Source organism: Mustela nivalis (assembly GCF_964662115.1).
Source record: "Mustela nivalis genome assembly, chromosome: 2".
Taxonomy (NCBI): domain Eukaryota; kingdom Metazoa; phylum Chordata; class Mammalia; order Carnivora; family Mustelidae; genus Mustela; species Mustela nivalis.
Window position 1 is genome coordinate 178,446,328 of NC_139021.1, and position 14,311 is coordinate 178,460,638.

The window sequence follows — 14,311 nt, forward strand, 5'->3', positions numbered from 1 at the left end:
AAAAAACAAATAATTTTTAAAAAAAGAAATCACATGAGGCAGAAAAAGCATTTGACAAAATTTACCACCCTTTCATGATAAAAATGCTTAACAAACTAGGTGTAGAAGGAAAGTACCTTGACATAATAAAGGCCATATATGACAAGACCATAGTCAATATCACGCACAGTGGTGAAAATTTTAAAGCCTTTCCTTAAAGATCAGAAAAAAAGACAAGGATGCTCACTCTTGGCACTTCAATTCCGTATAGTACTGGAAATCCTAGCCAGAGCAATTAGACAAGAAAAATAAATAGAAGAAATGAAATGGGAAAGGAAAAAGTAAAATTCTGTTTCCAGATGACATGATCCGATTTGTAGAAAACTCTAAACACTCCACAGAGGAAAAAAAAAAGAAATGTTAGAACTAAAAGAAATCAGCAAAGTTACAAGATACAGAATCAACATACAAAAATCAATTGTGCTTTTCTACACTAACAATGAGTGTAGAAATTAAGAAGACAATCCCATTTGCAATAGCATCAATAAGAATAAAATGCTGAGGCTCCTGGGTAGCCCATTGCTGGTATGCCTTCAGCTCAGGTCATGATCTCAGGGTCCTGGGATCAAGCCCTGTGTCAGCCTCCTTACTCAGCACAGAGCGTGCTTCTCCTTCTCCCTCTGCCTGCTACTCCACCTGCTTAAGCTCTCTCTCTCTGTGTCAAATAAATAAATAAATTTTTTAAAATGTCCATGCCACCACAGAGATCTATAGACTCAAAGCTATTTCCACAAAATCCCAATGGCAATTTTTATAGAAATATGAAGAAAAAAACTAAAATTCATGTGAAACTACAAAGACCCAGAATAGCCAAAGTGGTCTTGAGAAAGATCAAAGCTGGAGGCATAACGTTTCCTGATTTCAAAGTGTGTTATAAACCTACACTACAGTACTGGTACAAAAATAGGCATGTAGACCCATGGAAGAGAATAGAGAAATAAACCCACACATACATACTCAACTGATCTTTGACAAGGATACCAAGAACACACAGTGGGAAAAGGATGGTCTCTTTGACAGATGATATTGGGAAAACTGAATACCCATATGCAAAAAGATGAAATTGGACCCCTACCTTACACCATATGTAAAAATTAATTCAAAATAGATTAAAGAATTAAAGAGATTAAAGAATTAAAAGATTAAAGATTAAAGAATTAAACATAATGCTAGAAAATATTAAATTTCTAGAAGAAAACAGGGAAGTCTTTTTCACACTGGTCTTAGCAATAACTTCTTGTATATAACACCCAAAACACAGGCAACAAAAATAAAAATTAGTAAATGGGATTATATCAACCTGAAAAGCTTCTACATGGCGGAAGTAACAATCAACAGAATTAAAAGTCAACCAATGGAATGGGAGTAAATATTTGCAAACCATATATCTTCTAAGGGGTTAATTTCCAAAATCTATATGAAGCTCCTAAAACTTATATTAAAAAAATCAAATAACCAGATTTTTTTAAATGCGCAAAAGACTTGAACAGACATTTCTCCAAAGAGGACGTAAAAGTGTCCAACAGGTATATGAAAAGATTCTCAGTATCATTGTTAGGAAGGTGCAAATCAAAACTACAATAAGATATCACTTTACACCTGTTAGAATGTCTACTAAATTTTTTTAGTTTTATTTCTTTGAGAGAGAGAGACTGCACACATGTGATGCACATGGGGGTGAGGGACAGAGGGAGGGGAAGAGAGAATCCCAAGCAGATCTGCAACCTGAGATCACAACCCGAGCTGAAATCAAGAGTCAGACACTTAACCAACTGAGCCACCCAGGCACCCCAGGATGGCTACTATTTTTAGAAAAGGGAGATAACAAGTATTGGTGAGCTTGTGGAGAAATTGGAGCCTTGTACACTGTTAGTAGAAATGTAAAATTGTTCAGCTGCTATGGAAAGCATTTCAAAGATTCCTCAAAAAATTAAAAATAGAACTACCGTATGATCTAGCAATCCCACTTCTGGGTAATATATATCTAAAGAATTGAAATCATTCTTACTGCACTACCATGTTCATGGTAGCACTCACAATAGTCAAGATATTAAAAAAAAAAAACCACGCGTCCACCAACAGATAACTGGATAAAGAACATGTGGTATACACATACAAAGAAATATTATTCAGCCTTAAAAAAGAAGGAAATTCTGCCATTTGTAACAACATAGGTGAACCTGAAGGACATAACACTAAGTGAAATAAAGTAGTCACAGAAGAATAAATACTGCATGATTTCACTTATATGAAGCATCTAAAATAGTCAAACTCGGGACACCTGGGTGGCTCAGTGGGTTAAGCCTCTACCTTTGGCTCAGGTCATGGTCCTGGGGTCCTGGTATCGAGCCCCGAATCAGGCTCTCTGCTTGGTGGGGAACCTGCTTCCTCTTCTCTCTCTCTGCCTGCCTCTCTGCCTACTTGTGGTTTCTGTCTGTCAAATAAATAAATAAAATCTTTAAAAAAATAAAATAGTCAAACTCACAGAAGCAGAGAACAGAATGGGATTGTCAGGGGTTGAGGGAGGGGGAAACAGGGAGTTTACTGGGGAAAAAGTTTCAGTTATACTAGATGAGTAAGTGCTAGAGATCTTCCATACAACATAGTGCCTATAGTTGTATACAATACTGTATTGTGCACTTCAAAATTTGTTAAGAGGATACACATCATGTTAAGTGTTCACATGGAAAAAAAAAAAAAGGAGGGTAAAAACACAGAGAAATTCTGGGAGTTACTGGGTGTGTCTGTTACCATGACTGTGGTGATAGCGTCACAAGTGTTTTCATATATTCCGACCCAAAAAGCCATACACATTGAACATGTGCAACCCTCTGGATATCAAGGATACCTCGGTAAAATTGTTTTAAAAAGGAAACAATACAGTACTCTATTACTGCTCTATGAGTTAATAAGATGAAAACAGGGCTGCCTTAATGTCCTATGGAAGCCTCACATGGCTTAGGTTACTCAGAGCCCAGATAAAGACACCACAAATAAATGGAATTCAGCCATTCAGCCATTAATTGATTGTGTGTCCCTGTGGTAGAACACATCTGGATTGCTCCTCAAAGGAAAAGAGGGAAAAATCCTTAATTGGTTCTGTGGGCACTTAGCAAAATGACCCACCATCCCAGTATGAGCATTTTCATCCCACAGTGAGTCTGAGATCCAGTGTTGGTTGAATGTGGCCACAAAGGAGATTGGAATGATGACTAAAAACCCTAGTAGGACAGATTTGTGCCTAGTCTTCTCTTTGCGCTTGTCAGAAATTCACTCTCTGGTGAATGAGTGTCTCTTTGTTTTACACGCACAGGTGATGCACGGACAGCAGCCATGCCCACCACAGAGCCTGCTACACTTCCTGTGACGACTCCAGCAGGTCAGCTGGCATTTCTTCTACAGGGAATAGAGGGAGGGCACCAAGGGCCAAACACTGGGCTGTCCCCTTCCCAGACCTGACACCATGCGGAGTGCTGATCACAGCCTTGGGAGGACTCCTTGCCTGCATAGGAGCTGAATCAGGAAATGACGTTCATGTTTGAATGTGACCTTCAAGCTGGGTTGGTGTTGGAACCTTGGTCTTTCTAAAGTTGAGATTCGGGGATGTCCCAATTACTAGAGATGCTTCTGTTTGTCCCCACCCACAGGTGATGGATTTTTTGCAACCATAGACACGGCAGAGCCTGCAGCCCCACTATCCACACCTACAACCCTGGCAGGTAAGTCCTTGGGAAAAATCCGGGAAGGAGCTAATGTTTATGGAACAATCGAAATGTGATGAAACAGAGAATCAGTGCATTCGTAGAATGGACAGTTCGTTAAGCACTCACAACAACCCACCAGCCTCATTCTCCCCACTACTGCGTCTTTGTTCCACAAAACAAGAAAGGATCACTTTCTAGCATCACCCACCCACAACATGATGAAGTCAAGATTTGGGCACATTATCAGTCTGACTCCAAACCCACATGATGACTAGCCTTTTGGGTCAGGGGATAGCATGTCCAAAGCTACGTCTGGACTACTGGGAAGAGAACATTCTTGAAAGTCTCATTGCTATGGGAGAAGTTCATTAAGACCATAGCCAGGAAACTGGGGATTCAGCTGTGGGTCCTCACTTACTCTGTTGTTTTTAGTACAAAAATCCTAATAGGAAAAACTTTCAAATTCACATTTTCCAATGGGACAGTTGGGCAAAATGGCAAAATATATCATTTTAGTGTCCCTAGCACTCTGTATCGGAAATGAACCCCAATCTGTTTCTTCCTTCCTCACCCTGGTGGACCTGCCTGCATATCTATGATTACAAAGGGGAAAAGCCCGTTATGCCATTTTGGCATCTTTAAGATTGGTTCTGCAGTAATACACATCAGCAGCAACTGGATTTTTCCAGGTCAAGTCATGCACAGCTGAATCATGCGAGTGTGTTTAAAATAAATGGTATGGCAGAAGTTGGTGGCTGTGTGTAGTCATTCTGCTTCCTCCTAAAAGAGCATCACACAGCAGTTACACATGACCTCTGATGTTTCAGACCCTGGCTTGAGCTACTTCTTGACATCCTTGGGGCCCTTAGGCACTTTTGTCTTCAAGGACCCCTTTCTCCATATGTATGTATATATATACACACATCTAATAATATTTTATGACTGTGTTGGTATTTAAAAAAGTGGAAAGCAGACTAGATTATAGTCATCTTTTTATTCAAATTTTAAAAGAGAATAGGACATTTTGGGGGCCTTTTAAAAGTCACATAGCCCCAGGCAGTGGGCCCACCACATCTGATCGATGAAGCTGTCTGCTGCTCTTGGTTGTTCTGAATAACTAGTGGTCTGAACCCACCACCACCCCAAGGCTGTTTGGGGAAGAGGGAAAACATGACACTTCTGCCCACCACGAAGCTATTTCAAATTGGATGAGAGGGGATTCTGACTTATTTTACAGCTTCCTGGGGCAGCAGATTTGACTGGTTGTGGTAAGAGCCATTCTAAGTCCACAGAGTCAGAGCTGGGCTCTGTAAGCCAGGCTGCCCATTAATGCAGTGCTTCATAGCAAGGCAGCCTGTTCTTGGGCCGCGTTTGCTCACAGGAGCTTTGTTGAAAAGAGAGGTTCGTCTTTTAGGGAGCAGAGCACACAGTTCCTGGCAGGACCAAGTGAAGAACAGTAGGCAATAGTCACACTTCGGTGTTTCCATGCTTTTCCAGAATGAGGTGGAGAGGAGGGTGTCCACAGAGCAAATATTGACACCCCGGGAGAACTGGGACTTTGGGAAGTCCCAAAGTCCCAAAACCCAAAAGAGGTTTTGACCTACAACCTCTCAGCAGGCTTCCTCGCCTTCTTTTCTGAGCATAATCTCCTTGTGATTATACTAACGGTGCACATTCCCACCTGCGATTCTACTCGCATGTATAGGCCAACTGATCTCAAAAAAATATTAGAGAAATATTACTACTTCTGTTATTCACATTATGTTGTATTATATTATATTGTACTGTATTCTATTTCTACTCCTATTTTGTAAGGTAGAGGACGTCACACAATGAGACATAGAACTCTTAAACTCTTCGTTTAACTAAGAAATCCAGTGAGGCAGTGGGTTCTGCTTCTTATCTCTTCCGTGTAGGAAACTGAGACATGCTGAAGATCACTGTTGACATAACACAAAAACCCACTAGGGTTTTGCTTTTTTTTTTTTTTTTTTTTTTAGAACATTCTAGAATGTAGAATGTCAATATCATGGCCAGGGCAACAACAACAACAACAAAATAAACCAACCATGAGAATTGCAGACCCTTTCACTCAAAATAATACAGATTATTTCTCCTTTATTAAAACTTTCATCTGTGAAGACAGCTTTATAATGCAAAATAGTATCTGTTTTTCTGTATCTAACTGAAAAGAAGGACTTTTTCTTCCTTTCTACCTTGCTGAGATCTTTCTCCCAGGCAGCACTGAGGAGCTGTTAGAATCCCTCTGGTTCGCAGTGAGGGAAAAGAACAGGTCTGAGTAACTCCGCACTTACAGTAAGGATCAGAAAACGAAAGAAAATATTGATAAAAGGAATGTGAGCATATATATTTTGCATCTACAGAAACAGATCTTCATCTCTAATAAGTTAAGATTTATTATAAAAATTCTGTAGGCTGAGGGGTACCTGGGAGGCTCAGTGAGTTAATCCTCTGCCTTCGACTCAGGTCCTGATCCTGGGTCCTGGGTTCAAGTCCTGCATCGGGTTCTCAGATTGTGGCCATTGCTGCTAGGAGCTCAGCAGGGAACCTGCCTCCCCTTCTCTCTCTGCCTGCCTCTCTGCTTACTTGTGATCTCTGTCTGTCAAATAAATAAATAAGTAAATAAATAAAATCTTTTTAAAAAATCTGTAGGATGTAAAGATATTACTGCTTAATAAATTCCTACATTACATGTACATGGGCAGCAGCTCCCTCCAAAAAAAAAAAAAAAAAAAGAGTATCTTTTGTTTAAGTAAAAGACATTGTCTTCATTCCTTTTGACTCAGTTGTTTTTTGTTTGGTGTCTTGGTATTTCTATTTTTACCTTAGCTACTGAATTATTAGCTCTAAATTAGCCTAGACTCAGATTTATAGTAATACGAATTTTAAGATATAATTTGGTACCTAATGTCCTGCATATATTTTCATATTTAAATGTTTCAAAAATAAAATGCACCTTATTACTAAAGACAAGAACAGGGAAAAAAAAGAGCATTAGTCATTATTTTTTTTATCATTATTATGTAATCTTGGTCACCATACAGTACATCATTAGTTTTTGATGCAGTGTTCCGTGCTTCATTGTTTCCATATAATACCCAGTGTTCATTGCACCAGGTGCCCTCTTTAATACATCGCCAGGCTAACCCATCCCTTCTCCCCCGTACCCTCTGAAGCCCTCAGATTATTTCCCAGAGTCCATAGCCTTTCATGGTTCATTTTCCCCTCTAATCCCCCACCTTTCTGTTTTCCCTTCCTTCCCCTAATGTCCTCCATGCTAGTCCTTTGTTCCACCTACAAGTGAAACCATATGACAATGGCCTTTCTCTGCTTGATTTACTTCACTTAACTTAATCCCCTCTGTTCCATCCATGTTGATGCAAATGGTAGGTATTCATCCTTTCTAATGGCTGAGTAATATTCCATTGTGTACATGGACCACATCTTCTTTATCCATTCATCTGTTGAAGGACATTTCAGCTCCTTTCACAGTTTGTTGATTGTGGCCATTGCTGCTAGGAGCACTGGGGTGCGTGTGCCTCTTCTTTTCTGTATCTTTGATGTAAGTACCCAATGGTGCAGTTGCTGGGTCATAGGGTAGCTGTATTTTTAACTTTTTGAGGAATCTCCACACTGTTTTCCAGAGTGGCTGCACCAACTTGCATTCCCACCAACAGTGTAAGAGGGCTCCCCTTTCTCCACATCCTCTCCAACACTTGTTTCTTGCCTTGTTAATTTTTGCCATTCTAACTGGTGTGAGGTGGTATCTCAATGTGGTTTTGATTTGAATTTCCCCGATGGCTAATGACGTTGAACATTTTTTCATGTGTCTGTTAGCCACTTGTATGACTTCTTTGGAGAAGAGTCTGTTCATGTCTTCTGCCCATTTTTTGACTTGATTATTTGTTTTTGGGTGTTGAGTTTGGCAAGTTCTTTATAGATCTTGGATACCAGCCCTTTGTCTGTCATGTCATTTGCAAATATCTTCCCCTATTCCATGGATTCCCTCTTAGTTTTGCTGACTATTTCCTTTGCTGTGCAGAAGTCATTATTTCTAAGAAAAATTTTGCTTTAGTTTTGTTATTAGGATATGTTGGTGTTTCTGAAACGTGTTGTGTGGAGTCTGAATTTTGCAAGACAGTAACACTGACTCAAACCAGGGCTCCGTTTCCAAATCTCAGAAGTTTCTCTTGCATTCATGGGTTGAGTTCTTGGCTTTGTTGTAGTTTTACCTTAGGACATCTAAGGGATTTTATTCTGTGAATAAGCTTGTGGATTCCCAAAAGGGGTTAAGTATCCACAATTTTTCCAAAATTATCTGACCAGGGAACAGTTTCATTTTTCAGGAGGCAGCTCTTAAGACTAGTATTTGGCCTAATGGGTTTTAGTGAATGGTTGAGTTCTAAATTATTGAATTCCTCCATGTGCTACCTTGAATTATTCTAAACAAATTTGGGTGAAAAAAATGGCTTTCCAGCAGAGACACATTTGTAAAATTAGGCCTAGTTAATGTTGCAGTATAACAGGATTCTTTCCCCCCTCCCTTCCTCCCCCCACATCCTGCCTTCCTTCCTACCTGCCCCCCTCCTGTATTACTCTCCCCCTCCCCTCCCTCCTTCTTTCCTTTCTTCCTCTCTCCTCTTCCTTCCTACCTTCCATCCATCCATCCATCATGGTGTTCTATGCACATGAGCTAAAATTTCACAGTGCTAACAGGCTTGCTGTCATGTAGCCTTCCTTCTCCAACTTCACCCACTACCTTGGTTCAATACCTATAAAATATTAATCTGATTCTTTTGAGATTGTTCTCCAGTTTTCATTTGTTTTGTTTTCTACTAAGTAAATCTTACTAAGATTTCTTGCATGGACCGTGGAACCAAATGGCCCAATTTCAAATACTGGTTGCCCAGAACTGTGTGATCTTGGGCATGTTTTTCAACTGCTTTGTGCCTTAATTCCCTTACCCACGTATAATAATAATATAATAATAGAATATGTTTGTATATAACACATCTGTGAGTGTGCCTATATGCATGTATACACACTATTATTTATATACACACATCTACACATGTATATAGATACATAGATGTGGTTTGAGAACCGTGGTGGAGGTTAAAGGAGCTGAGGGTGTCAGTCACTTAGTGCTGGACACTAGAAAGTCTATATAAACATTAGCCTTATTATAACTGTCGTCATCATTGTTGGCATCAATTATTTGCTTTTTGCTGAAGTGAGAGAACTGGCCTAGAGAAATTTAAACACATTGAGAAATGGATTTCAGATGTCAACATCTGCACGAGGCCTGGCCTTTCTCCCAGGGTGGTGGCCAGGTCCCAGGCGTGTGTCCCTAGAGAAACAGAAGGTGAGTGCGTGGCAGTTCCCTCACCCTGAGGGGTTCAAGAAAGTCACAACTCACCCAGGTTTGAAGGGATGATGCAGAAGGTCCTCCTTGGCACATGGGACTCTCAATTGACCACGATCCCCTTCGTCCTCAGCATCTCAGGCCTACATTGGTTGGCACCCCATTGCTCCAAACATCACCCGCAAGGTTTCTCTGGGGTGAGTCTGCTCACTTCTGGTGGGTAGCCACCCCCGCCTAGCCCACTACAGCCCAAGTTAATGCCCTGCAAACATCCTCCTGACCCCACCCTGTCTGCTCTCTAGTTTCTACAAAGAATGTGCTGAAACTTTCCATCAGCTCTTATTATCCTTCCGTCTTCTCTGTCCTTGTAGATCACAGTGTTCACATGCCTTTCTCATGCTTGGGGAAGGAGAAGTGAGGAGCTCATTTAATCAAATCATGTTGCAGTTGAAGACCCCACAGGTTTCCCTCCTGTGTGAACTTGCCCTTCCCTTCACTGTGTCTGGAGCGAGCCCCCTTTCCTTATGATCAACCTGCAGAAATAGACTTCATGTTTCAAAGCCATTTCTTCATGAACTGATCTCCCAAAATAGATAAGTGTCTATCACCAATAACACTATTAGACTCCTAGAGGTGTTCCTCGTTATTTGTCCTGATAGTGCAATGTGTGTGGCTTCTCCATCCTGTCATTGGTTATAAATCCTGAGGGGTGAACTTTATCCAGTTTTGCATCCTAATAGATCTTAAGTGAACATTCTGTGGTTAAAAGTACAACCATGCTGGTAACAAAGAAATGTCTCTAGAGCTGAAAAGAGTGCCCTATAATCTCCAGATTACACCACACTGGGCAACTTCCACAGGAAGACTCTAGTCAACTGTCCACCAAGGCATGGCTCTCAAAGGGCCCTATCCATGCAACCCTCAGGCCAAGGGTTCCCTGCAGTTCTTTTGCTGTAAGTGGGATGAGGGGACATGTATAAGGTTGAGAACCCAGGGCCTCTGGATTTCCCCTTCTAGAAGTCTGATGCTGCTGCCTACTGGGGTCTTCCAGCACTTCCAGGAAGAAGAAAGTCTAGTCTTGATGTTCCAAGACCGTAGAGGTCTCTATCTGCCCAACTGAGAGCAATTATGACATTAGCAGTATAAAAGAGCACTGTAACAGGATCAAGGCAATATGCTGACACAAAGGTCAATCTCATAATTTCCCATTGCTCTGTGCCTCCGCAGGACACTGGATGGCGGTGAGACTGGTGAACGGCACAGGCAGGTGCTCAGGCCGAGTGGAGGTTCTCATCCAGGGCACATGGGGAACCGTGTGTGATGACCTCTGGGACCTGGCCGAGGCCACAGTGGTGTGTCGCCAGCTGCAGTGTGGCCAGGCTGTGGCGGCCCCCACAGGGGCCCACTTTGGGGCAGGCTCCGGGAAGATCGTGCTGGACGACGTGCAGTGTGCGGGCGCTGAGAGCCACCTGGGGCAGTGCGTGCACAGGGGTGAGGCCGGGCTCAACTGCGGGCACCTGGAGGACGCCAGCGTTATCTGCGCAGGTAAGGGGTTCGCTGTCAACCCTCATTAGGAAGCCTACTCCTATCCCCTCACTTCTCATTGTTCCACACACACAACTTAGCATAGCCCAGAAAAGTCAGTGGATTGAGGCAGGCAACTGGTGTTGTCTACATCTTTTCAAAGTTATACATCAGCCTGACCATCTCCTTGCCTCTTATTGAGTATGGTTCACGATCGCTGATCCAGGCTCAGAAGTGGCTTGATGGTTTGAAAATTTGGGCTGAACTTGAATTCAGCGAAATCAGAGTATCTGGCATAAAAATTCAAATTCTTGCATTTGTGAAAAAAATAAAACAAGTTCAGGCTCAAAACAAGAAATTGTTTGATTATATCAACTGGCTGGATCTGAGCAAGAGCTGACCCTTTGGTCAAGAAACAGCTTTCTAGTTCACATAGTCCCCATCATTCCAATCCCTTATCTGTTTTATTCCCATGGCCCTTGAAAACTTTGGAGTTTGAGTTTGTGATCTCTAGGTGATGGCCACATCTGTCAGCTGATGTTCCAGGTCCTCCACATCTAGACCTGGTGACCTTCCCAAATCTATGAGTCCTGCTAGTTGACTCTCTGCCATACAGAATATTTCCTGATTCCATCCTGCTAGCAGCTGAAGCAAATGTCCCCACAAATGACAAGCTCTACCAGGCTGCACTTGGCCCTTCCTGAGCCTCCCAACACCTAAGAACCCTGGGGCAGGGGGTGGGTACTGCCTTCTGAAGCTCCCCTGGGACGCTGAACATTTGCTGCCTGGTCTCAAATCCCCAGGGAAAATACTGAGACCCTCAAAGGCACGGTCTCTGCCTCTCCCTGCTTCCCACGGCTCCCTCAATCTAGGACAATCCCAATAAACAGTCACTGAATAAGACATGATGACATGCACAATCTCTCTTCATGCTGACAGGTGCTGACTCCACAGCTGCTCTGCCTACAGGTAGAACCCGTGTTACATATGGCATCATCTACTAGACCTGGCATGATGTAAGAAAGATCATGAGGTTTAGAATCAGATCCTGGTTTGATTCTCAGCTTCATTTATTCACTCATCTGTTCATTCATTGGATGCTGACTGAGTACCCACTGCGTACTACTCTGTGCCAATAAGCACTGGGGCCACAGCAATGATCAAAATCCCCCCACCCCCAGCTCTCTGCCATCACAGGGCCTGCACCCTAATGGGAGGAACAGACATGATATAGGATTGCTCTCAGTTATGGGACCTCAGCCAAGTTATAGCATCTCTTGATTCCATTTCATCTCATTTTTCTTCACAAGAGTAGGAATAACAGAGAATTGAATGATGGAGAATTAAGTATGACAATGCCCAAAGACACCTAGCACCTGACAAGCATTCACATAGTTCCTCCTTTTGGTCTAATGCCGACTAAGAGAGGTTGTGTGAGGGGTGCAAAGCGCCCTGCGCTGGAGGAATCTGATCCTGGCTGGTCTGTCTCCAAATGAATGACCTGGCCCTCATTCTCCATGCCATTAGAGAGAGATGATGACCCACTGATGATCTCTCTTATGGCAAGCCACATGGGGCAAATCATCCATGAGCTTTGCTTTTCTGATGGCCATGTGGTGCATGTTCATTTGTCAATGGGCAATAACGCTATGTTCTGTTCTAAATGAAGACCCATGAGGTCATTGGCCTTAGAAAGAAATGTCATGGTTATTCCTGGTGAATCCTGGGAGGAAACAGATGACCCCTTGAAGCAACTGTATCTTCTCCCAGTGTTCTGGCTGTTCCCTGATGACAGTCCTTCCTTTTTACCCACCAATAGCCTATGAGAACCTGCTTCCCACATCATTGGTGATATCAGCAGGTCAACACCCACCTTCTTCTGCACCTCCAGGTAAGGCTGTTTCTTTTTATATTATGTCTTCTGAATAATTTTTTTCATCCGACAATGGATGAGTAAATAAAGATGTGACACTAAGGATATATAATGTCACTGGGGTTATATAGAACAATAAACAGAGTTGACCCTCAAGTAATCTAAGTTCATGGGGGAAGGAGGGAGTATCCTGTTACCAAAAAAGTGTGGTGATTGCTCTGATGGGGGAGCACAGGGTGCATAGGTGCTCAGAAGAGGGTCTCCATCTAGAGCCAAGGGGTCTGGACAAGACTGGAATGGTGAAGGGACAATAAAATTGTGCCAGGCAAGGAGGAAACTGGACAGACTGCCTTTGGGCTGCAGGGTGGGAGACATTAACATGTGTTCCAAATTAGAATATAGGGCTGGCCAATACCATACAGAATTAGTGAGCAGTTTGGTGGTTTGAGATGGTTTTCTGCTGTGATCAGGGATGAGTAATATTTCAGGATATTCGGCCTTGAATTAAGTTTTTTTTTTTTTTCTTTATGAATTAGGCCTAGTCTGAGGTCAGATAAGGTAGGAGTAAAACATTGAACCTCTGAGCCTTTTAATCTAGCTGTACAGTCAAAAGATTCAGGAGGGAGAGAATGGAACCATTATCACTCCCAGGGGCCTGACCATCCCTGGCAGAAGAATGCCCAGCAGGTGCCATAGCTCCTAACCATGGCAATGACCAAAGGTGTTATTGTTGGCTGTGTGAGTTTCAATCACTTGAAATTACATCTTTCTTTTTTGTGTTTTTCATGTTAACATTATTTATATATCTATCCAAGCTCTTTTCTTTGCATACAATTTTTTTATTGAGGTGTAAGTGACATATAACATTAATACTAGTTTTAGGACTACAACATAAGGATTCCACATTTGTATATATTGCAAGATGATCCTCACAAAATGTAATGTATCTAAAAAGGGAGTGTGGAAAATTGCCATTGCCGTGTAAAACCATCCCAAGACACAGTGGCTTAAAATGACCACCATCTGTCACTGCTTATGGTCCACAGGTTAGCTGGGTAGTTCTGCTCCTCTGGGATGGGCTTGGCTGGTCTTGGCTGACTCTGCTGGTCTTGTCCATGCATCTGTGTCTAGCTGACAGGTCAGCTGAAGGCTGCCTGACCTAAGATGGACTCCCTTACATGTCTTACTGTTCCATAGCTCTTATCTGAGGTGACAGAAGTGATGAGGCCACCTCACTTTGGTGTCCTCAGCTGCTCTGTCCACCATCTTTTAGCGTAAGCCCTGAAGTGATTCTCCAAGGAAGCTGAGCAAAATACTACTCCTTTGTCACCCACAGACTAGCTCAAGCTTCCTTACAGGATCCCCTCAGTGTTCCCACAGAATGAACTGAAACCTGTCATGCCTCTGGAGGCCTCAGCTCCACAGGAGTATACATTACTTCTGCCGCATTCCGCTGTCACATACCACAGCTTAAAGTCAAAGAGTAGGAAAGTAAACTAACCTCTTGACCGGCAGGGCAACAATGACACTGTAGAGAGTGAGGATGTCAGGAAGAGAAGCACTGTGGTCATTTTTGTAAGCACTCTACCACAGGCAAGCTGTCTGAAACACGAGTGTGGATAAGGAAGACATTACACGCTGCTTAGAGCAGACTTAGCTGGAGAATGGCATGGGAGCTCACATGACCGCGTGAAAAGTGTGGATAGCAAAGTCATGGAAAATAAGAAAAGCTAGGTTGGGTAACAGATAGTCCAGTCATGGAAAGGCAGAGAGAGCAACCATCAG

At 42.5% G+C, this 14,311-nt stretch overlaps 1 protein-coding gene across 1 annotated transcript in view; it reads left to right on the forward strand.

The window, feature by feature from the left end:
- Positions 1–14,311, forward strand: part of LOC309860490 (scavenger receptor cysteine-rich domain-containing protein DMBT1) — a 117,559-nt gene that overhangs the window by 44,362 nt on the left and 58,886 nt on the right. Inside the window, exons 22-26 of the mRNA XM_082722661.1 lie at positions 3,353–3,418; positions 3,687–3,758; positions 10,357–10,674; positions 11,593–11,622; positions 12,473–12,544. Of these exons, the coding sequence (XP_082578787.1) occupies positions 3,353–3,418; positions 3,687–3,758; positions 10,357–10,674; positions 11,593–11,622; positions 12,473–12,544 (558 nt within the window). The remainder of the gene's footprint in view (positions 1–3,352; positions 3,419–3,686; positions 3,759–10,356; positions 10,675–11,592; positions 11,623–12,472; positions 12,545–14,311) is intronic.